The 25,793-nt window shown below is 34.6% G+C and overlaps 1 protein-coding gene across 1 annotated transcript in view; it reads left to right on the top strand.

Moving 5' to 3' along the window:
• ADGRB3 (adhesion G protein-coupled receptor B3) overlaps nt 1–25,793 on the top strand; it is a 445,728-nt gene that overhangs the window by 409,088 nt on the left and 10,847 nt on the right. Inside the window, exons 23-29 of the mRNA XM_083856501.1 lie at nt 511–596; nt 4,000–4,098; nt 4,426–4,597; nt 11,431–11,526; nt 12,878–12,917; nt 15,476–16,119; nt 25,752–25,787. Of these exons, the coding sequence (XP_083712627.1) occupies nt 511–596; nt 4,000–4,098; nt 4,426–4,597; nt 11,431–11,526; nt 12,878–12,917; nt 15,476–16,119; nt 25,752–25,787 (1,173 nt within the window). The remainder of the gene's footprint in view (nt 1–510; nt 597–3,999; nt 4,099–4,425; nt 4,598–11,430; nt 11,527–12,877; nt 12,918–15,475; nt 16,120–25,751; nt 25,788–25,793) is intronic.

The following is a 25,793-nucleotide window of genomic DNA, read 5'->3' as shown; positions in this document are numbered from 1 at the left end:
AAAGGCTCAAAATTGACATTTTGGTGAATGACATAGACAGTGATTTATGTGCAGGAAGATATGGAAGACCAGAGGCTGATTCTGCATAAGTGGCAACACCCACATGGGCCATAAATGTTTAAAAACAAGCTATGCTCTGGCTTGCTCTTCCTGTGCAGAGAACCCAAACTGCAGTGGTTTTCCTGGAATAGGACATATATTGTTGCAATTAAAACTGACAAAATATTAAAGTTATATTAGTCAAGCTTCTGGACATCAGATACGTACAAATATCTAGCTTGATACCAGGCATAACTCAAGGTCCCAAAACAAGCCTGTTGCAGGGTGTGTGTATATGTCACCTTTTTGAGAATACAGCCTTTTGCTGTGTTCAGGGACTTTACTACAGTTTCAAAGAAATGCTCAGAAATATAAGAGGAGGCTTTTTGCAGGCCTGTAATACAATACAGCCAGGATACAATATTTTCTTTTAGGCACTGAAAGATCAACTGTTTGTTTTCTGTTTCACAGGTCAACATGGTGATTGGCATTTTGGTATTTAATAAACTTGTTTCCAGAGATGGAATCCTAGATAAAAAACTCAAACACAGAGCGGGGTAAGCAACAACTGGGTTCTTTTAAAGCATATTAAAATTTTATCACCGATTTTCAATTACAGATATTCACCAAAATGTTTTTGATTGTGCTGTTACACTTTTCAGTGTAACAGTGTTAACAGATTCCATTAATCTCAAAAGCTGCTGTTGCATTATCCTGAGGGAATGCAACTAAACAAACTGAATATAATAAAACACAAGTACAACAGTATTAACGGAATAAGAATGAGGATTTAACAAATCTGGGCAGAGGTTTCACAAGATGGTTACATGTGTAAAGCTGTTGCAGTTAGGATAACAGTTTCATGAACTGTGTGTGCTGAAAGAACTGATTATTTTTTTGTATCTGTCAAATTTAATTGCTATAGCAACTAATATTATTAATTTGTGTTAATTGTTGAAAAATATATAAGCAATATATCCCTTACTTAGGTCAATGTTATTCTGCAATTTTGACTATGAACCTTAGGAATTTGCCTTTGTTCTTACATCCACATAACATCTACATGAGTGTATTTTCTAAATAGGTGTAAATGAACATCAAAGTAAAACAATCTCCATGGTTTAAGAGTTAAAAAAGAAAAAAGCTAAATGTGTCTTATTGATTATTTACTTCCATTTACATTAAAATTGTGTTTGTTATCATGAGCATAAAATATGACAGTGGTGGTATCAGAAACTGTTCTATAGTGGGTGACAAAGAAGTACTGCAGCAGCAAACCTCAATTCATTGCATATTAGAGAAAAATATTTCTCAACTGCATCATCACCTTTCTAATGCTTATGAAAGTGTATTTAAACTTTGAATAATGATTTTTTACAGTTATATTTTCTAGTATTGCATTTTGAGCCAGGTTGTATTTAACTCCACCAATATCTGCATTTCTAACAATGATAAATGATGGTATCTTCATTTTTCTGTGTATTACTGCTATGGGCAAATTTATTGTAGATTCACTTTTAATTATTTTACCATGTAACTAAAAGCAGCATTCCTAATAAGTTTGATAAGTACACTTACAATAAATACTTTAGCTGGTGTGATTTGCATTTCATATTAATTTAGTCAAGTCTTTTTTGTTTTCAGTTCTTCCACCATCATTGTGACAAACATGTACGAAACTCTGTTATTCTATTTCTTCCGTTTTCATCTTTCTTCATTAGAAAGTATTAATTTCAGAACCTTACTTTTGTCTGCATCACTCCATCAACATTCTGAACTCTGTAATAACACTAGTGAAATTTAGAATATTATAAAACTACCCAAATTATTTCAAAAGTAGCAGTTACTTAGTAATTACAAATTCAAATTCATATATGCTCTAATTCTAGTGATATAAGGAGCTGGAACAGCCACAGCTTTGGCTTTGTACATTTTGTAAGGATATTCAAACAGATTTACCTGGTTTTTTTTTCTTTTTTCCCAGCTATGCAGTTATAGGCTATAGAAATCTATAAAGAAATATTCTATAAATAAATATTATATTTAAAAATTATCTATCTTTAAAATAAGCCAATAAAGAATCAGAGATTGTTCTGTTAGAAATAACCCAGCTATTTTGGGAAAATATGTAGATGCCCTAATGAGAAGCAATCTTAACCTGTGTGATATGATAAGATGGTGGCTTGGCAGCAGCATTCCTTGATACTGCGTGGCAGATGACATCTCTTAAGTCATTTTTGGGAGCATAGAAATTGGTTCATCATTTTTTCACCTCTAGAAAGGTGATTGTCACTCATTCCTCAAGTATCTTTTGCCAGCCACGCTGGAGAAGGCAACTTCATTCTTCCTAACATTGAACTTGTATTTGTCAAAAGTTCAGTCTCAAAATCTCAGCCTTTGGATTTAAAACAAGTGAATGGGGCAAAATATATTAACTCCATATGCTTTCTATCATCTTAATAAGCATATGGGGAATCAACAAGGGGAAAAAAATATGTTGATGGATCTCAATCATTACCTCAATCCTTTTCCTAGTTAAAGAGGAAGCATATGCCAATTCCCAGGCTGAAAATTTGCATTTGGTTTATACACACATTAAGTTCTATTATTATTTAAGATCCAGAGAAGTTTTGGAGAGGCAAAGAGAGTAATCCAGTCTAATAATGCTGAAGCACTGCCAGGCAGAGACAGAAAGTACTTTCACAAGCTTAGTTTATACTTACCCAAGGCATCTTTCTAATTCATTCTTTAATCTATATTTTTAATTGGTGCCAGCTAATGTGGATTCACTGAGTTATTTTCTCACCCCAAAATCATCTTAAAAAAGATTTTGGTTCTCACTGCTTTCTTATGGAAGAAACCACCTTTTTATGGGAATTATACTTGACACTTTTTAATGGAAAATCATTGTTTGGTTTATCAAAGTGAAAAACACTGGAGTTCAATGTTGTTTTGGATAGTATGTTAAAAGTCTTGTGAATGCTGGGTTTAGCAGTAGCAAAGACTTCAGTAGGTTGAAATAACTGGGAAAAAATCCAAAATGTTACTTATCTTCACTATGTTGACCACTTTCCATCTGGGAATAGCTAAAACATCCTTCCTGTTAGCTATATCACATCTTATTCAGCTGTGGTCTCAGTTCTGATAGCAGAAAGATAAGGAATAGAAAAATATTCGTTTAGTTGATTCAAGAAGCTGAATGCATGCTGTATGGAAAACTTAAATTCCAGGTTTTGTCCTTTAACTCTCCTTACAGATGCAGAGGTACAATTATCTATACAAAATGCTTTGAGCTTAATGCTTGTGTACTATGTTTTATTAAAAGGCAGAAGAAGTCACCCTTTTTTTTAGCACCAACTGATATTTATTTCATCAGATTCCATACATTTCAAGCCCTGTATTCAGACCTTCATATGACATGAATAAACTCATTCTAGATATTAGTGGGCCATGCAGGTCACTAGTACAAATCTGACTATACAGTATGCACATACTGATTTGATGCTTGAATAAATCTTGCAGGTTTCTTTCCCTATTAATGCTCTGTAATGGTCCATACTTCACACTCCTCTTTTAAGTGACCTGTGCTCAGCATGTTTGGATGCAACAGTCTTTCATCAGGTCTGAATAGAGGGATTTCACTTTGTGTGTCTATCCTAGCACGTGCTTATGTTTACTTCAGTGTACTGAGCAGTGTTTGATCACATTTGGGGCCTTTTTTTAGATTCAATAGAATAAATAGAGTTTGTATGAAATTAAGCCCCATAGCATTAACATATAAAGTTAGCAATAATGTAAAGTGAAAAATACAGTTTTGTAACAATATAGAGCATTCATCTTGAATAAGTCTACTTACTTTTTCTGCATGACGTCATATTTAAAAGCTAAATTTCAGTAGCAACGTTCCTTGGTGACAATTCAATATTTTGTTCTTTTTGTGGGTGTTCTGTTTGTTTGCAGTCAGATGAGTGAGCCTCATAGCGGTTTGACGCTCAAATGTGCCAAGTGTGGAGTAGTTTCAACAACAGCTTTGTCAGCCACCACCGCCAGTAATGCCATGTTAGTCCTGATCATTTACATCTTCTTGTTACAAATCTTATACAGTGCATGTGAGACAATAGTTTGATGATGACAACTGTGTTTGCTAACACTGTAAAAAGTGCTAAGCACATTTAAATACTTTTTTTTTTTTTTAAATTGCAAATGTGTTTATTAAATGAATACAGGATATTCTTTAGAACATAAAGTACAACTGTTCCGTTCTTGTCTATGATTTTCAAGTTAAATAGATAAAGTGACATCCTTAAATATTTTTATTTTAATAGTGAGCTTTTAATTTATTTTTTTTTTAATATTACAATGCTGGTTTTCTCTTTTTTTCAATAGGGCATCCCTTTGGAGCTCCTGTGTGGTGTTGCCACTTCTAGCACTGACTTGGATGTCTGCAGTTCTGGCCATGACAGACAAAAGATCAATATTATTTCAGATACTTTTTGCAGTATTTGATTCATTACAAGGCTTTGTTATTGTCATGGTCCATTGTATTCTCCGAAGGGAGGTGAGGAATGACTTCCCAGTTTTCCAAAGGGCTGTGCTCCTGTTAATCTTTCAACTACACTTTAATGTTATATACAGCTTATTCTGCAGAAATGTATTTCATGGAACGAGGAAAATAATTTATGTTTACATGTATAGGAATAAGTGAAAGAGAAAAAGAGAAGAAGTGAAAGGGGGAAGATCAGTTAATTCCAAGTGCAAAATATCAGTATAAAACTTTACCAACTTAATTCAAAGTCTTTTAATCAATGCCAAGTACAGTTGATTTCTAAGTGTTAGTCTTTCCCAATAGTACAGGAAAAGGTGAACATGAATGCCCTTTTGAAGACCAAAAGCTGTAGGTTTTTACACTAAAACATATGCAAACACAACATTTTTTCAGCTTATACTGTCCCTGAAAGAGAACACAAGGAGATGATGTGTTATGTTGGTGAAGATCTGCCATTTCAGATCTACAAACTCAGGTACATGCTAGAGTTATGGGGACAGTGAGGATGAAGACAGATGAGTGCTGTGAGAACAGCGAGGACAAGCAGTACCCTGGCCTGTCCTTCACAGCTCAGTGCCACCTGCCACAGGATTCATCACCACTGAAATCTGATGGCAAAGCTCCTACATAAGAGCTCTTTAATCTGGTTCTGGTGGCGGCTTCTCTAACCTGCCTAAGCTGCTAACTAAGCCCACATTTTATTGAGATGGGTTTGAGAGCAGTAGCGTAAGGCTTTGTTGGCAGATCTGTGGTAATGGGGCCCTCAATCAAAAAGGAGCAGGTGGAGCTGGACTGGAGAGTAGTTCCTGGTCCACAGGCATACCTATGTGCTAGTCATTTATCAGCTTCAGGATATTTACCACAGCAGTAAACCAGATCATAATGTCCAGCATGTTTCCCTGGGATGGACAAGAGTTATTTGAAAACCTCAGGACTAAAAAATAAAAACAAGGAATATGCTTCAAGAAAGATTTATTGTCAATGTTGAGTGAGGAATCTCACTTAGGGGTTTCCATTTTCACCACTGGCACCCTTTAAACACTGAAATTCAGTATATAAATGAAAAATAATTATGAATGACATAATTTATTCAATTCTTTCAGCATTGTTCCACTTTCCATGAGATTTTTATCACTATCCTTCACAGTATGCATATGTGATTATCTTATCAAATAATGAAGTTTTCAATTTTTAAAGAAAAAATCAGTATCTTGCAGAAATTAGCACTTTACATTATGCTGATTCATTCTCCCTTTAATGACACTGTTAGGGGCAATGCACTTTTGTATTTCTTGGTTCATCAGCTCTCATATTGGAAGGGGATTACCTCATTTAATACCTTTTCTTCTTTCTTTTTTCAATTTTCCTGTTGTTCAGGATAAAAATATGTGCAGAATAAGAGATAATACTCAAGAAAAAATCTATTTTATGTAGAACTGTCTTGAAATCCCCTTACTTTCTTCAGCAGTTTCTTTCCCAATATGATTTACATCTGGGAAAGAGGGTAGTCTCATCTGTAAATCTGAAAGCAATCATTTCATGTATTCTGCTAGTATAATGGCAAGACACTGCATCTATTGCAGTAGAAAGAATAGTGGTTTCATACTGGTTTTTCTGTCTGTGAAATTTTTGTGATTTATTAATTAGCCTAGAAAAGTCATACCACCTTCCACTTACTGTCCTAGAGAAATATTTTTATTTTAAAATATAGACCTTTTGCCTGAGGTAGCATGTGAAACATTCAAAATTAAGACAGTATGAACAACATTATCTTTCACAGAGTCATACAATATTGTCAGTAGGAAGAGACCCATAAGGATTATTGAGTCCAACTCCCTGCTCCTCACAAAACTACCAAAAACTAAACCATTTAACCAAGAGTTGTCCAGAGACTTCTTGAATTCTAAACATGGCTTAGGGCCATGACCAAGTATGTTCCAGTAACCAACCACCCTCAGGGCAAAGAACCTTTTTCTAAGGTCCAATCTGAATTCCCCTATTCATTTCATTTCCTCATGTTCTAATTCCATTTCCTTCTGTCCTAGTTCCATTTTCTTGTGTATTTTGTAAGGATACAGAGAGGCTGACACATATACCTGGTTATCAATCATTGATTTTGTCAAAAAAAGACCAAAATCTATGAGAAATTCTTAATATACTTAGCATAGCACAGTATAAAATAATATTTAAAAAAATAATAAAGCAGCGGTTAAGCTTGTGTCAGTGCAGTAATGCAGAAGCTTATTCGGGAAAAAAAAAAGTATTTTGACTGCTGATGAAAGATGAAAATCAACAGATATCTTCCAACAATGCTCTAAGCCTTGAATTAAAGATGGATTTCCTATTCTAATGACAGCTCTTTGCTGCAAATACTTAATTCCCAGGGAATACTTCAATAATGCTGAACATCTCATAGAAACATTCTTGTCTGACCATGCTCACAGGCAGGACTGAGGTGATTGAGGTGAAGTTAGTCTTTTCTGTATGTAAATATTTAAATCCATGGGATATCTTGACTGGAACCACTTTTAGCTCACTGTTTCTAATGTAAGCAATATGCAAAAATATTGGATTATAAATATGTTTATACAGTAATTTTTTCTTTAGGTTTATGTGTCAGTTATGATCAGCTAGTTATAATCTATTTTGTTCACTGCTTGTTTAAAAAAATCACAGATAGATAGACAGATAGATAATCTAACTGCAAAGAATCATTACTCTATCAACTAACAGAAGTTCCTCCAGCAAGTCAGTCTTAGCAGTTCTAACATGGAAATTCTAGAAGAAAGGCATTTTATAAAGCAGATAAATAATCTATTTACATGGTATTTTTGAAAAATTACCTCATGAGAAGACCTTCCAGTGAGGCCTAGAAAGCACTAAGGTTTGATAAGGTTCTGCCTTATCAAAATGGAGGAGGTGTTTATTCTTCAACCATGACAATTTAGGCAGAAGTAAATGTACAGAGACAACATATTCACTAATGATAATAGTGATGTTGGTGGAAGAAAAAGAAGCCTAGGTATATTATTGATTGAACTGTATTTGACAGAACACATTTAGTCTTCTTTAGTCCTCCAGATTTAAATTACAAACTGGTAAAAACACTTGAGGAATTAAGGCAATATTTTTTAATGGGAAAAGAACATGCATATAAATTCCTTCCAGAAGCACAAAGAATTAAAACTTGATACACTTGAATCAATTTTATTTTCAAAAATGTGTATGGTCTCCACTTACTTAGTTCAGTTTGCAGCAACAGTCATAGTTGTCTACTTCACAGAAAGAGATAGAAGTCCATAAGTAATGTTTCAGTCTGACTCTGGAGTCTGGCTTTCCAGCTCCAGAGACCCTCAGGTGAGTACAGGCCAAGAGAGTGGCCATCTTGCAGAGTGGGCAATGCCATCCTTGCAGTGCACATGGTGCCTTCCAGCTGAAAGAATAGTCTGGTGCTTTGGGTTGTCTGCAAAAGCATTTAGCTCTGCCAGTGCCTGTCAAGGAAATCCTGCCAACATATTTGTCACTCTTGATGACGGCTAGAAAGCTATCTCAGTTATAGCCTATAAGATTGGTCTAATATTTATAGCATGCCAGCACTGGCAAAACAATAATTGTGACTGTCAGGGGGAAAAAATCTGGGGAGGAATATATCTCCATAAAATTCAAACAAAGAGGACAGCCATGTTTTACTATGCCTTTATCGTCATTACATCACAAAAAGAGACAGATTTCTTCAATTGTATATAAAAGCCCCCTTTTTCTCTCAGTTGTATTGATATAAACATAAATGATGGAAACATTTGTTACTATCTCTAACACACTGTGTTGAAAACCTTTTGTGATAGGGGCACTGCATTAGGAAGCCAGGAATTTTCACCAAGATGTACAACTGGAAGAGAACTAAGTGATGTGTCATCCATTTCTGTCCACTATCAATTCAGTGTGTTTTGGAAAGGCATTAAATCTTTCTATACTTCTATTTCTTAGCTTCTAAAATGAATATGATACTTTTTAAGTATAAGACCTTTCATAGACTGGAAATTTAGAAGAAAAATGCCAAGTAGTTAGATATTATTGCTTTATTTTGCCTTCTTAGCCCAGAGAGCCTAGAGTTGTTCTTTTATTTCCCTTTGCTGTTTAAACACCTAATTGGGAATTGGAAGATGGTGATGAATGTGTCACAGAATGATACAAGAGGCCAGCATTGAAGCTTGTCTATCTCAGCAAAACAGTTTGCCTGATCTGCTTGAACACAAGATGCTTTGATTTGAATCACGCTTAGCAACTTATGTTAATGCTGGTGATGGGAGGAACCCACATGTAATTTTTTCTTTATCTGTGCTCTGCGGAGTAGAGAGCATTTGGATTAAATTCATCGTTGGCGTCTAGAGCCCACATCTCAGAATTGCAGGAGAAAAATAAAAAGTACATGAGTAGGGCAAGGGTAAGTTATAAAAGCTTGGATCTGGTTACTGTTGCTAAGGAAACTACTTCCCTGGTATCCACACGTTCATCACATCTGTCTTTCCTTTTCTGCCCGGCTCTAAGAAAATCTTGTAACATGATGTTAAAAGGCAGTGGGAAAAGCAAGATTATGTTTCAAAGTAAAATGTAAAGACAGCATGGTCTTTACATACTCAAACTTTACAATTTTGAACAAGCCGTTTAGAAGAGTAAGCTGGTATTTAGAAAGTTCAACCATTTTGATTCTGACTTGAGTGAGAACATCTAAAAATTGCAACATATGTCAGTATCATAGATAACACTGCATTTGACATTCTGTTAACATGTTCAGATCATATGCTGCTTGCACTTCAGAAGCATTGTAAGAAACATGCACATTTAAGAGTATCCTAAAATCAAGATTTGCTGCTTTAAGTAGAAGGAACTGAAAGTATGACATGAGATGTCTGGAGCTATTAGAACCAGGGAACCTCCATGAACACAGAGTCCCAAAAATTAGGAGGCCTACTGCACAGAGAGCAATGAGATAAATAGTACATTCTGAGGTAACAATTTGGGGTCAAGCATCGTGTGCCATGAGATGAGATTCAGCACAGTTGGGGATGCTTTGAAGGAAGCATTTTTTATTACATTTTTTGTTGAATCACTCTGCCAGTGCTTATCCAAGAGTATAAAACTCTGAAGTGTGACCTAACTTCAGCATTGATAAAGTGAGAGAAGGCTTGGATTAAATTTGCAGTAACTGGGATATGCCGAAATAAATTAACATCAAACGCATGGAAAACCAAAGCAAGTGTAGTAACCTAAAATCAGAATCTGAATTTTGATACAGCACACTTTAAATTACAACTTGTGGTAAGTCTTGGTGTTTTGAAATCAATCCAAGCCTTCCCACCTTGCTTCATTCTTCTTTCTAACCTATTTTTGGCTCCCTCCACCCGCAACAGTCACTTACCAAGACTGTAGAGCACTCCTATTCACTTAAGGGTTGAGCCCTTTTAAAAATGCTTTCTAATTAGAATTTTTTTAAATATCTTTTTTGCTTTTATGATAGCTTCTAAACAGCTCACATTAGAATATGATACATTTAAAGGAGACAACTTCTGATCAGCAACAATTGATGAATTATCCTCTTCGGTTGTTTACAAAATGTCCATGAGTAGAAGAACATTTTCTCCCTTTTAATTATTCTGAGTAAGACATCAAGTAATTTTTACAGATAATAAAAGGAATGTATTTTTATAGGCATTTCATTCATAGTACTGTTATATTCGAACAAGAAATTGTATCACCCAACCAAGTTCCTGTTTTACAAGTCACATCTTGCAATCAGGAATATGATTATATATTTAATATAGACACTTGTATTTCTGGCACTAAAATCCACAATATAAAACATTATATTCCAAAATTTGCCTTGACATCGTTATTGTTGAGAGAAAGCAGTAAAATACGTTTTCCTTCTGCTTTCAGTAAACAGGAACTGCATTTTTCTTTTGAATTCCATTTCTTTTTCTTCTCTGTTGAAGCACGTTTCTAATGGAAGTGCTGAATAATAGCATTTCTTTAGACATACACTCTGTCCAAAATGAAGGGAAAAATAGCATTTCCTATAAAAAATGATTCCTCAAATATACCATGTTTTAGGGACAAGTCTTCAAATTTACTTTATGGATCATATTCATAAACAGTAATTTCTGGTAGCTTCCTTTTGTACTTTCAAGAAATCTGTCTATGTCCAAAAAGTCCACTTTTCTTCATGTGCTCATATTGAAGATATTTCTCTCATCTAGAGAGTGTTACTCCTAGAAGAGATGCATTCATTTCCCTCTTTGTGGAGTTAAAGATCATTATTGGAATCAGTAATATCTTTCAAATAGATTTATTATTTAAAGTCCAATTAGGAGATTACAATAATTGTTAAGAACAGATTTCAATAACTGTCTGATTACAATAACTGTAAAGAACTGTCTTTCAAGAATCATACTTTTATCAAGAAGAAGATACACTTTATTTTGCAATGGTTAGCAGTATATATATTAATCTTGTTATCACACCTCTACCAAAGTGAGTAAGACAAAGCCAAATACTATCACCAAGACAAATTTGGCTTAAATACCATATAATCACTGTCTAGTACTTAATTCTGGCTATACATAAAACTAATTCTGTGGTCTTGATGTGATGGACTGACAAATTTATAGCAGCCACAAAGTATAAAAAATGTATGAAATGACAGAAATAGGCATCTATGTTTATTGCCTCTGATTTACGAAGTGGGCTAAAGAAAAGTCATGTACTGTATTCCATATGATTTAATTTAATCTCTAATAAGAGTCTATGATGTTACAAGAGAATCAGTATAAGATTTTTTTTCACAGGTTCAAGATGCATTCAGATGTCGGCTAAGAAATTGCCAGGATCCAATCAATGCAGATTCTTCAAGTTCTTTTCCTAATGGACATGCTCAAATCATGGTTAGCTTTTATTTTTTTCTTTGAATATAAATTTAGTGTTCCTAACTAAAAGAAACACTTACTGTATTGTATGTGGCAAGTTTGCATAGCTGAAATATTAATACCTAAGCAAAAGACTGTTTAGGTCATCATCTGCTTGCTTAAATATCTTAGCGAGTTTTAAATTGTTGGTGTGATTATTTAGTGGAGCACAGCAAATTAGTATCTTCCACCAGTCTTCTTTAGGACAAAAATTCTTACATAAGAGAATAAAAAAAAAAAACAAATATGGTGGCTTTTTCTAGTGTTGGTGTAAAGAGTACTGATGTATTTTCCTTCACAAGATCTTGATAAATATTCTCAAACAAGACAAGGAGAAACAGCTAGACATTCTACAGGGGGAATCTATTTAGTGTGTTAAATTAAGAGATAGTGGATTTTGCTAATATTATTAAGTGATATATTAAGACAACATATTGGTCTCTTCATTTTGAACAACAGTTTGTCATTGACTATAATGGTCAGAATCAAGCCTTAAAGACATGCAAGGCTCAGCAAAAACACAAGGTACAGCAAGCAGATGCCCTTCAAAATGATGAATCAAAAAATAATTTAATGTTTGGACTTCATAAGCAAGAAAGAGATCGGTTTTACTGAACATTTAGAGTGGAATAAACTTCTTATGAAAACAAAAAGAACAAGTAAATAAATTCTCTAACAGAATAAATAGGGGTTTTTTACTAGGAAAAGTGTGCTTTGATTTCCAACTGTTAAAATTCTTTCTTAGTTCTCAGAATTAATTTTTGCACAATGAAATAAATAATAGTTGCTTTCAGGGAGTACAAAAATTTTATATTACTGCTTTAGTAGCAAGAAATGACAGAATGTTTCATAACAAATAAGCCCTTCATAACAAATTAATGAAGTTTCAAACAGGATGGACTATTTGAATTACAGTTATTCACAGTAATTTGTATTGCAGGCTATTTTTCATACTTCTTTTCATAACATAACTATGAAAAGCTTCTTTAAAGAAGATCCTTTGATGAGATGTAGAAGTTATTCTTCCATATACATTAAAAACTATACACTGTGTCATTTTATTAAAATTACATACTCTACTTCCACCTATTTTATTTTATTTTTTCTGGTCAGGCAGCATACTTTGAAAATCACCCAGTTATACTTTAGGAAACTGTAAAGTTCTGCTGTTATAAAACAATACACTTCACCTTCTCAGCAACAAGAAACCACTTTTAAGAGACTGTCACCCAGTAAGTAGGACATTTTGGAAGTGCTAGTTGGCAAAAAGGTATTGTGGTTTATTGTTGAATCAATAATGGCTGCTTTATATCACTGTTTCTTGTTACAGACTGATTTTGAGAAGGATGTGGACATTGCTTGTCGGTCAGGTAAGAACACTGAGAGAGTATTTAGCCAACAAAAAGTAGTCTTGTACAAGTTCCGTGTGAAGTAAAAACCCCAGAAAGATTTTGGGGTTTAGCTGTTTATAGGAAATTTTTCTTAACTTGAACAAAATAAAATGTGAAAATTTATGTCACTGTATGAATACATTAATTTAATTTTGTTACTAAGGCCATTAACTAGAATTCAGCATTTGGAAGGGAGTCAAAGGTCTGACTATCTATTAGAAAGCAAAGAGTTGTGGAAAGAAGATAATTCTTAACACATTAAGCTTTCCTTCCCTGGTACACAAGCAAATGTGAAAACATCATTTTACTTTAACAAAAAAATAAAAATTAGTGTATCTTGACAGCTGTGTATATGAAGGATGCATCAATTTGCATTTATTTTAAAGAGGGAATGTTTTACAGGATTCTAAGTGAAATCAACAATAGTTTAAGGAAATTAGGTTTTATTCCATTTTAATGAGAAAAGTTGCAGGTTTTTTAAAGATATTTCAGTAGTGTGATCTTTAATCAGTTGGCTATGCTTGTTTCCAAACTTGTTTAAATAGTTCAGTGTAAAATAAATGACTATTTAAACTCTACAAATTTTTTTTAAATCTAGGAGATATTTCCAAAGGACAGTTTTTCCTAGGGAAACATTCTCACCTAAACACCCTCAGTTTTTAATAAAGGGAAAGAGAAAGAGAGAATGTGCCATGTCCACAGGGTGAGTCAGAGCAGAAGCCTGATTTAGCTGTTCTGCATCAGCCACCTGAAGGACACTCTCTCTTCACTGGCTATATGTGGAGCCAAGAAAGCTGATCTCATTAAGGTGAAGTTTGAGTTTTCAGTCACTCACATTTCAAAAACTGCCAGTTGAGTTTCATGCTATATAGACTTAGCTCTTCCCTACAGATCAGTTTTAATATGCACGTGTATTTTGGAGGAATCAGGATAGTGCATTGTAACACGAATGCCTGTGTGTCACCATCCAAAGCAGACAAAAATCCAGCATTTATCCATGTAGTTCCTGCTCCTCATCTGTGAAAACATAGCTCTGCAGTACAGAGGGCCTTGTCAGAGGCATCCTAAAGGAGATTGACTCTGAATGCAGTTATGAACAGGCTTTACTAGATAGGCATTTGCATTCACTTTCTGGTAATGAAAAATTTAAGGATAGATCACTGTTTGAAATGTTTGAACAAGTGTCACTTAAAACAATGAAGAAGCCACTGAAATCAGGTATTTGTGCACAGTTTTTTAGAAGCAAATTATTATTTTCATAATGGAAAAAAAATGAGAGTTAGTTTAGTGTGAGGAAGGAGATGTCAGATGTCTTATTAGCTGCTTGCTATGGAAAAAGGCAGTGAGCTGACAGGCGGGTACTGGGGGATCTGGGTCATCAGAGCCCTTGGGCAACCAGAAGAGATGTAAATGTAATACCTAGATACTTCAAGTTGTCTTTCTGTCTCAGCCCATGACCTGGGTTTTGTTGTATAAAATAGCATTAGTGTGAATTAAAATGTTTTCAACCAGGAGCAGAATATCCCTGCATCCAGCTGGAATAAGCCCAGTAATTGGTCACTTTAATTTTTTTTTCTTTCTATTCTTTTTCTTTCATTATAGGTGTTGGATTATAGACTTACTTTAGACTTACTTTTTTTTTTTTTTTTTTTTTTTTTTTTTTTTTTTTTTTTTTTGAGATAAGTAATTGTGATTGAATAAATGCTTTGCTTTTGAAGCCATTCTTCAATGGTTCTGGAAATTTTGAATTTTATGACAGGATAAAATTTACTTTTACATGTAAACCTCACCCCAACAAAAATTGCTGGATGTTGCTGCAAGTTTGACCAGGAAGGTCTAGACCTAGAACAAAAGTGGGTTATAACTCTGCTATGGAACATGTTTATATTCTTTATAACCCTTTCGGATGCAGTAAAATATTCTTTCTGATACCAGGAGAACTTCTTCCCAATGTGGCAATTCTTTTGTCACTTTCATTTAAAACATAATTTAACAGAGAAGAGTTTTTAAAAGTCAGTGAAAAGGAACATTTAGGAACACATGCTCATAGTTATAATCTTATGGTAGGTCATTACAATAGATCGACAAAATGATTCTGCCTTACAATCTGTTTGACATTTTCCAGGAGGTTATATGGAGTTAATAATGGCAGTGTAGATGTCATAGATGTATATAGATGTATTTTTATGGAAAACCCTTAATGAGTTCCACATGGCAGACTTGTGCTTAAGCTGTAAGTCACTTAAAATCTATGTAAGTCAGTAAGAATAAATAAAGTGGTTTTAATTCATATAAATGACTGAAGCTAGTCAGAGATCAGTGTCAGTTATACACAGCAGATTAAGAGAACAAAAAAACCCAAAACCACAGAAAAGCTGTTCCAAAACAATATTTATAAAATGAAAGTTAAAAAGTGTAAAGAAAAGATTTTAGAAGATGCACTGGTAAAATAAGCACTGCTAGATAAAGCCACAAGAAAAGGCAGTGTTGGGTTGATATGGTTTCATGCTGTAAGAATCCTGTTCTCTGACCCACAGTTCTGCATAAAGACATTGGACCTTGCAGAGCAGCCACTATAACAGGAACACTTTCTAGAATTTCACTAAATGATGAAGAGGAGGAAAAGGGACCAAACCCTGAAGGAATGAGCTATTCAACCTTGCCTGGAAACATCATCTCCAAAGTCATCATCCAGCAACCAACAGGTCTCCACATGCCTATGAGTATGAGTGAACTGGCCAACCAGTGCTTGAAAAAAGACAACAGTGAGCTGCGGAGGACTGTGTACTTATGCACTGACGACAATTTGAGAGGTGCAGACATGGACATAGTCCATCCTCAAGAACGGATGATAGAAAGCGACTATATAGTCATGCCCCGGGGCTCAGTGAATACCCAGCCATCACTGAAGGATGAAAGCAAAATGAATATAGGCATGGATACCTTGCCTCATGAAAGGCTGTTGCACTACAAAGTTAATCCTGAGTTCAATATGAATCCCTCCGTAATGGACCAATTTAATATCAATTTAGACCAGCATCTTCCCACCCAAGAACATATGCAGAGTTTGCCATTTGAGCCCCGCACAGCAGTGAAGAATTTCATTGCCTCAGAGCTGGATGACAATGCAGGATTATCAAGAAGCGAAACTGGATCCACAATATCAATGAGCTCTTTAGAGGTCAGTGGTGCATAAACAAATTGCATGCTCTGTTGTTCTAATTTTATGGTAAGACAATAAATTGTGTCTTATGTCTAAGGGGTGAAGCTAATGTTTTAATTCAGTATAAATTGTTGTTTGGGATCATACACTGCTGTTCATATTTCTCTTATTATCAGAAGTGTTTATACCTAGAAAACAAGACTAAAGTTTCAGAGCCAGTCTGTATGAAAAAATATAGTTCTGGAGATTTAACATTCCACACGACTGCCGAGGATTTCGTGACCTACCAGGTAAAGTCCACTGGAAAATTCTGTGTTGCTATGAGAAGAAAAACTATTCCTGCAAGATACAAGTGCTAATCATTTGCCCTACCTGCAAGCACATGCAGTTGAAAATATTTGCCATGTTATTGCTGACAATCATATCTGTCTCAGATATGATAGGTCTGATTCTGCTCTCATTGGTGTAAATCTTGGATTCTTTCATCCAGTAGTTTACCATTTACTGATTTAGTTTTGTTTGCAAGTGCATGCAGGCATTGGTACAACTGATGTGTGCAATAGGTACAGGTGGGCTTCGTCTGGAGTATCACAGATTTCAGCGAGATTGCAAAAGTGAACTGAAAAGCCTTTAAAAGGCTTTCAGTTATTACTACAATCTGTCTGTGGGATTTAAACATTTTCAAAGTGAAAACTATTGAAATAAATTGTTAAGATCTAAGCATCAAATACTGTCATTCTTATTAAGCTTTTACCTATGAAAGCCAGGAGTGAGCTGGAGTTAATTTCATACACAGAACTCTTTAAGAACTGGGAATACATTTAACCAGCATGTCAAATGTTGTGAAAAATGGCAAATTCTGGGACAGAGAAAGACAAATGAGAAATATATGGTACTCACTCATTCTCTGAAAGAAGTTATACATGGAAGAAAATTCTAATGTATGTGTAAACTTGAAGCCATTAGCTATTACTCTACAATGTTTGGACCCGTCCGTGTAGGGAAACAGAGATTCAGCCTTATTTTTAAATTTTTAGGTGCTGATACTTCATAAATGGTGGACACTTATGGATAGTTCTTTTAACATGGAGTTGAAGTTTTATGTAGATAAAGTTTTATGAAGAATTTGAGCAGAAGATCGGAATTTAGTTTCTTTTCAAGAGATACATACTTTGAAAGCAAAATATTTTCCATGCTGTTTATATTGTGTGTGTACTACCATAAGTTTTTACAAGATTTCATTTAACTTAAAAATTAATAGAAAATGGAGTGTGAGGATCTGCAAGGAATCAAAAATTATCCATTTTTTGGTTGTTGTTAAAGTGAATATGTATAGTCTTGAACAAATTTTCAAAATTATTTCTAAAAGCTAGTTTAAAGTGCTTGCCCTTTCAGTACTCAGATAGGCTCTTTTAAAGCAAGTCTGCATTGTTGAAATTGCTGCCCTCAGTTCAGGTATATTAGTTAATAGATCTCAGGTGGTGCACAGGAGTTCTCAAATTTGATGCAACCCCAGAAGCAGAATAGCTAAGGTCACCTTCAAGCAGTATTCTCTCCCACCTATCTACAATACCATCTTTCAGATTATTTTTGTCAGATATAGAGGCTTAAATTCAGTCCAGTTAATATTAGATGTATGGATATGTGAGGAAGAATCATAATTCTTTGAGAAGATGGACATATATGAAACCATCCACTCTAAATTAATTTCTGGTGATACCTCTTTCCCTCCATTGGTGAGAAAGTTCACCTAGGACACCTAAGGAAAAAAAAAAGCAGATCTTAGTTAAGTTGTAAAATCGTGACAGTAGTTACTTCATCATACACAAAATTACAGTTCCTGACACCACTTTGGAAAATAGGCCTGAAAATCAATCAGTATAATGTACTGCTCCTTTAAAGTTATTTTTCTGTGTTTGTGTCATATTTTTACTTTACCTCTAAGATGGGATGTAGACACAGAATCTGGGTCACCATTCTGTACATCATTTTTATGCTCAGAAGAGACTACTAAGTGTGCAGTAGAAAATACAGTAAAATAAAATAAGATAGTAGATATGTAGTCTCTTCTAACTTGGGAAAACATGCTCGTTTTAGCAGGCTGTATTTTGGTCCAGAAAGCCAGTTATGTCTGTAAACCTCATCAAACCCAGCATAATCCCATGTATTAGGAAAAAAACACAGTTATTAGGGCAGGTCAGAAATGAAAGATAATGTGTCAACTTTTGTGTCTGCCTTTGTGATTCCCAACATTACTTGATGAGGATGTGCTGCTCTGAATTGAAGATAGGAACATGAAACAAAATTGTGTATAGAAGAAAGTCAGAGTCTCAAGAAGATGCTGATGAGCAGATCCAGCCAAATAAAGAACATGATTGTGGTTTTACCTATGCAGTGTGTAAGAAGTAAGAGTTGAGCTTAAGCCCAGAATGCTATTGGCCAGAATTGACCAGCTGGATTAACTTTTGTGGCTGCTTTAAACAAAGTAAAAAAGAGAGGGCAAGGGATTTGCAAGACTTTCCAAAAGAGAGTGTTGGTCTGACTTTATGTAGCAGCAAAACCTCCAGTAGGACATTCAAGATCACCCTGCCCACCTTTATCCTGATAGAGCATGAGGAGACCAGCTCTAAATGAGAAGATCCTGAGCAATAGAAAGATTCCCTCTCCTATCAGCTTGTAGTTGGAACACAGCTACAGTATCAGCACAAAAAACTTATATCCTGACTTCTAACTCCGAAGGGAGGATCCACTATCCCTGCATATTTAAATGTAGACATTCCCCTTCTGGAATGGAAAAAGAGCTCTTCACATTTGGCTCCTCTATAGAGTCAATTGAGACAAATAGCCATTTTTAGGCCACTTTTAGACATCTGCTCCAGGATGAAGTAAATGACATGTCTCAGTGCTGGTGTCTCTTTTCAGATTCCATAGAGGAAGCCAGAATGAGCCAGTAGTTCAAACGCAAGCATCAAAAAATGTTGACGTCCTGAATTTAGTCAGATGAATCCTACTGTGTGCCACAAACTTTCTTCTAAAACTTTTATATCTATATTTTTTAATGAATGAAATGCTTAGATGTGCACAATTAAATGCTTTATTATGTATGGAAGAATTTTATTTCCAAAAGATAAGTTTGAAAATGCCATAATATTTACACACAAGTATTTCCTAGATAAATATAAATTTAAGGATGTGCAGATTCACAGTGTGCAAACCAGTGATTTTTATTTTATTTGGTATGCACCCAACAGTACTTATGTGATTATAAGCACAGGCAGTCATGTTAGCACATCACTTGAGTGGCTGAGGAGGACTAATTAAACATCTGGTCAATCTCCTGCACATCTCTTATATGCATGGATTAAAACTGGCTTTGGCTTTTGCTACCTTGGCATCAAAGTGGCTTGGAGTATGCTCCTTCAGTTCAAAATGTTTTGATTTTAACGAAGAAAACACTCAATACAGTCTTTTGGAATGGTTTTTGTTTTGAAAATGTACACTAAGTGTTGTGCTCATTAAATGAAATTACTTTTAAGTGAAGTATTGCATTCCCAGACATTTAGATGTGAAGGAAAGTTAGAAGGTAGAAGGTGAATGTAGAGGAAGAAGCTGGTCTGGGAAACATATCTCTGGGATAAGTAATTAATCTCTTTTTATTGGGCAAAAAAAATGGACGAAGAAGTAGATACCTGTGAGGAGACTTGCATTGTTATCTTTGTGGAAGATGAATAAATGGTTCCTTAAAGGGAACTATGGTTAGTGTAGTGTGAGCAGAAATGGAAAAAAGCTGAAAGAAGACAAAAACTATAAAAAATTACAAAATTAGGAAAATGCAAAAACAGGCAATTGAAGCATTTATTAAAGGGGCAAAAAATGTCACCTGCTTTATAAGAACAGGAAGGAAAGGACTTCCCAAATTATTTGTCATGTAAAGAACTGGAATTCTCTTTCTAGCTTCATATCTTCTTTATTTTTCTGTCTCAGGTTCTGCTGTGAGATCTTTATGTGTAGTAAGTTGATTGTGTGACCAAAATAATCCTTTTGTATTCATTTATCAGAGCTCTTAATACATTCGAAGAGTCAACTCTGTAGGTCCTTGGCCAAATCCTTCTCAGGAGATTTGAGGAAGAAAATACTGTTACAGCTGAGAAAATAAAGGGATATGTTAAAGATAGTGAAGTGCAAAGAAAAAGTAAAGATAGGTAAAGAGGAGAAAAAAAGACTATTAAAAAAATAGGTGGGAATATGGCTGAAATGGAGAGAAAACAAAATGCAGGTATTAGGAAGAATGAGATAAAAATAGCAGGGAAGAAACAAGGTCTAAAATAATAATGATAATAATAATAAAATCCTCAAACCAGGAAGGGGGAGAAAAAATACTAAGATAAAATAGTCAGTCTCATCAATAAAGTACCAGAGCATCAGGCAGAACAAAAGCAAAATGGTATGAACTCATTCTGATTTATGACACGAGAAGTAAAAAAGAGAGAGAACAAAAACAGAGAGACGAGCACCACAGGAATTTCTTCTTTATCATGTTTCCACATTGCATTTATTTTCAGGCATTCTGTATCTTAGACTTCCATCCCTCTGATTCCGCATTTCATTCTTCAATAAGCTGTGGAGACAGCTCTAGCCAATTTTGTGACTCTCAGTAAAATGAAGTCTAGCTCTATAACAACCCTGTCTTTCATTTGAGTGAGTAGATCTCAGAGTCCTCTGACTTTAGAAATTATTGCAGATTATTTTCAGGTTGTCTTACAGAAGTGGGGGTAGAATCAGGTAGAGTTTAGTGTAGTAATCGAAGATGTGAAGAACTGAAATTTTAGTCAGTCTTATGAAGTTCAGCATATATTGCAGACTTCATATTGGCATTGTCTATTTAACAAGTGATACATTTTCCCTCAAAGCATACAGAAACACAAAGCAAGTGGTCTTAGTTGATTGAGCAAATAAATATGCAGACTGGCCTATAAAAACAGGGAACAGCAGGCCACAATGATTTGTCAGAATACTTTCAAAGTGAGATCTTTGAAGTTATTATTTGTGCTGTGTGTTGGTGTACTAAATTTGCTAGCATGTTTTAAAGACTTAGAATTTCCACATTAAATTCATTTCTTCATGAAAATTTGCTGGCTTTATGTCTAGCTCATGTTATGAACTAGAAGCCAACAATGCTCTATTCAAAACTAGAGTGTTTTTCAGTTATATATGCACAAAAGGCATTTAAAATCAAAAATGTCTATCCACATTCCCCTTTATATCTCTGAGGACCAAAAAAGATTTGACTTTACTTTTGTTCTGGGAAAAAAAAATCCTCCTCAGACTAAGATCTTGTATGTCAAATCTCATCTCAGAGTGAATTATAAACTGCTGATAATAAGACTTTATATTAATGGAAGCATGGTTATAGCCCTCTCTATAATATGGTATCTCTGGTTTCAATTATGCTTTGCACAATGCAATATATCTTTAGGAGTATCTGATGTAATTAATCAGATAGTGGTGTAATGCAGAATAGAATGAGGAGAAAAACAGGCATTTGTCATTTTACAGACATGGAGAGGGATTTTATTAGTCTTTTAGTAGGAGCAGCTCTTTCCTGGTGCCAGTGGATTAGTGTGTGCTGGTGTATGGAAATTATTCTTCAAAATTCTATTTTTGTCCCTCAGCAGAGTTTAAAGTTGTTCTGGAATTACATAGAGAAGCTATACATGATTAGCGCTAAGTAAAATTGATTTAAAATCAATTACTACCACAAATCTCTTTTCACAGAGTTTTATTTTGGCTCTGGCATGGAGGGTAGGGATTTTTTTCTACATAAAATGGGTTTTATCAATTATGATTAAAGAGCCATAGAAATCAGAGATGGAAAAATTCTTGTCAGGTCACCTTTTCTATCAATGCAAGAACACTTTCTGCAATATATTACTCTAAAACATAGTTAAACTTCACTTTCAAGATGAGAGGGAAGGGCTTCCACTGTTTCCCGTAGCAATTATTGCATTGTTACATAAACTTACTTTTTTCCCAATATCAATTCTGAGTTTTTCCAGGTTTTTCTCATACCAGTTTTGTTTATCAGTGTTTATGTCCTTCTAAGGTTTCTGTACAAGCTTCTGTGTTTGCTTCTTCCAGAGACAAAGTCACACAAATCTGCATCACTCTTCTATCCCTTCCTCTTAAAAATACTTTTTGCTGCTACTCTCCTCTGAAATTTCCTCAGTTTACAGGCATGATTTGGCTTCTTCCAGTGTAAAGTAGCAATGCAGAACTGTCACTGGAGTTGACAAAGAGGTCTATCACACCGTTGCCTGCTTAAATTGATCTCTTTTATTGTAGCATTTGTAATTGTACATGGTTTGAAGCCTACCCATACCCCTCATTTTTTTCAGAATTATACCAGCTATCTCCCAGCCACTGACTAATTACATGGATCTTCAGTTTTTTTATACAGTCCCTTTATTACTAACCCTTGCAAGTCTGCAGCATTTGGGGCTCTTCAGCTTGGAGAACAGATGAATGAGGAGCAAATAGGAAACTATTATCCATATCTCCTATAATATCAAAAAGAGGAACATCAAATGAAATGTCAAGGGGATAAACAGCATAATTTCCTTTGTCATGTTTTGCATATTTAAATTGTGGAATTCACTACCCCAGCACATTTTAGATTTCAGAATAAGCTCCTCCCAAGGAAATCCTTAAACTACTGAATACTTACAAAGGTATTGTAGTAGAAATGTCATTTTATACTTGCCTTTCTCTATATCTTTCCTGAAACATCATAGCAGAACCTGGTCAAATACAAAATACTAAATAAGGCAAACCTTAGATAATATCCTTTACAGTTTTTTGTTTCTTGTATTCTTTTAGCATTAATTTTCAAGTGAATCTCGAACTGATGCTTGGGAAAAACTCACCAGCTTCCAGTGTAATTTTTCTGTTGCTGAAATAATTATCAGTTTTGTGGATGCATAAAGGGAACAGCTTTTTGAAAAGAGAACATATTGGTGTGACCAGTTCAGCAGCTCATTTGACACAAGGAAATTTGCCCCCTTACTCCACTCAGTTGCCTTTTGTCATTTTAACATGTAGAATGAGCTAGATGGTTGATTTCTGAAAGCATTTAAGTATGTGTGGAAAACTCCATTTTCATCAGCCAAAAGAGACATAGCAAACTTCATATAAAAAGAAAATAATATTTGCAGTCACAATCAATGTAATTATTTTCATGGCTGTTATATATCATACAGAAACTAGAAAAACTGAGTAAAATTTCAACTTCCAGTTGAGACTGAAAAGAAACTTCTTCATCCTTGTAACTTTCCCAATGACTTCATGCTTCTGAATATGTTCCCTCTCTCAAAAAATAATACTGCTATCATTTCAGGACAATGATGTAGCAGCCAGGAGGACCTGATCATGCACCTAGTGGTGCCAGTGACAATTTTACAAATAAGTTTTCTATGGTTCAGGATAACATTTATAACCAGCATCCTTGGTTTTCAAAATTTGCAGAACTTTGCTGTTCCTGTGGCAATTACACATTTTATGTTTTAGGAGAATATGCTCTGGCAGCACTTGTGCTGTATTCCATTGTATGCAGCCACACAAAAAAAGTGAAGCACAAGCACAGAACAGATGTTCCTTACTGTATAAGTTTAAAATAAATGCTTTTGTGATAGGTTCTTGTTGAGTCCTAGAAAAATCCTCACTGAGAAAAAGATGTGGTATATGACCTGTTTGGTCATAACTGGTGTGAACTAACAGCAAAATTGCAGTACTTGCCTCTCTCTGACAGTAGCACAACTGAATATTTTCCAGTCTGTTAGATATGTATTTTCGTCATGTAAACAGTGATAGAGTTGTCTGGGTGCAAAACCTAATAATCCAGCTATGCCAGGGGTATTTTCACTGCAGTCAAGCACACTTAAAGCAATATACAATGTTTCAATTTTACAAATTACTGTACTTAGAAAACTGCACATTTTTTCCTAAATTTGCTATATTTTTACTTAGGGTTCGATGGTGTCAGGTATATTACTGAACTTTAACTTAAAAATAGCTTTTTCAAACATTTTTCAAAGTTACTCCTGTAAACTTCACTGCTAACTTCAAACTGTAAACTTACTTCATTATCTGTTGTACGTGTTTCTTATTTTGTAATCACTGAGCCTTTTCAGTGATAGATGTGGTCTATCTGTACTTTAAAAGTAGATCATTTCTCATCACAAATGCATAGATTCTCTTTAAATCAGGCCTTGATGATAGCTTCTCCAAAGCTTGTTTTGTTGGTTGTTTTAACTTAGACTGTTCTTTTATAGAGCCTCAGAGCCCTTTAGGCAACAGTGTCGACAGTGTTGCATTAATATTCCTTATATTATTGTGGATTGGAGCATTAAAATTTTACTACAAAACCAGACAACATGTCACAAAGTGGTATAATCACGGGCTCAGAGACCAAACATCTTCTGCTTTTTACAGCTGGAAGACTTGTAAAATCATTCCTTTCAATTTCAGGAAAGCAAAGCAGCTTACTAAAACCTGTAGGTTTGTTAAACCAAATAAAATCAAAATCAGAAACATTCTTCCTCTTGACTTAGTGAGTTTGATTCTTCTTCACTGAAGAAATTAAATGTAGTGTGAAAAAGTTCCTTCACCATGACTTAAAGTCATCATAACCTATCATAAAAATCAGGGTTAAACTTTATCAGCAAGCATTTGGGGGTTTGGGAGTGTTTTTTTTCTTCTTTAACCCTCCTTCCTGAAGATGAGTGTATCGTTTTTTCATTCTCAAGATTTTTGCATTCTTTTCAGCTCTCACAACCTAGCTTCCTCTTTCTACATCTCTTTAATCTATTGCAAGCCATGTAATTTCCAACTTTAGAGAAAAAAAGATATTTTTATCCCTTCTTTATAATATTTCTGCTTTTTTATATCATTTGACTTTATAATTGGTTTCTTTTTGAATCCAAAAAAATTCTGTGCTAAATTATTTGTGATATGTCTAAGCAATCATATTCCGTTGCATTTTATACAAGTGATTACTTCACTAGTAAATCATTCTTGCTTTATATCAGATGCTTTGAATCAGATTTGTCATAAGTTTAAAACAAAGTCATTGCTTTCTCCATTCAGATTGTCATTGCAAACAAACAAGCTGAAGCTATGACTTCAGCTTGATTTTGCTGTCATTTATTCCATTAAAATCAATGGAGTTGTACCAATGTAAGCCTGATGTAGGAAAGAATCAATTTCTGTAAACCTATAAATAGTCTAAATCATTGATATGTATAGGTACCTGTGTAAAAATATATAAATATGATGATAATTTTCAAACACCATAGAAAATACAGAAATATTTTATACAGCAACAGGTTCAATTGCATGCAAATAACAAGCACATTATGCATCCCAGTGAAATGCAGTCTGGTTTATTTCAGAGAAAATATGATGAAACTGGTCTAATAAACTATGCAAAGTCACGCATTAATCTTAAATTACCAAGATATAATCTATATCTTCTTACAAAACACCTAATATATACCTGATAGGAAAACAAGAATGTTATTTAGACTCAATAATATGATTTGAATAGTCCCCTTGTTAATGAAACCTCTTTTTTCTTTTTTTTTACTGCTTAATAGAGAAGAAAATCACGTTATTCGGACCTTGACTTTGAAGTAAGT

This window comes from Zosterops lateralis, assembly GCF_965231275.1.
Source record: "Zosterops lateralis genome assembly, chromosome: 3".
NCBI lineage: Eukaryota > Metazoa > Chordata > Aves > Passeriformes > Zosteropidae > Zosterops > Zosterops lateralis.
This window is presented reverse-complemented; position numbering and strand designations above follow the sequence as displayed.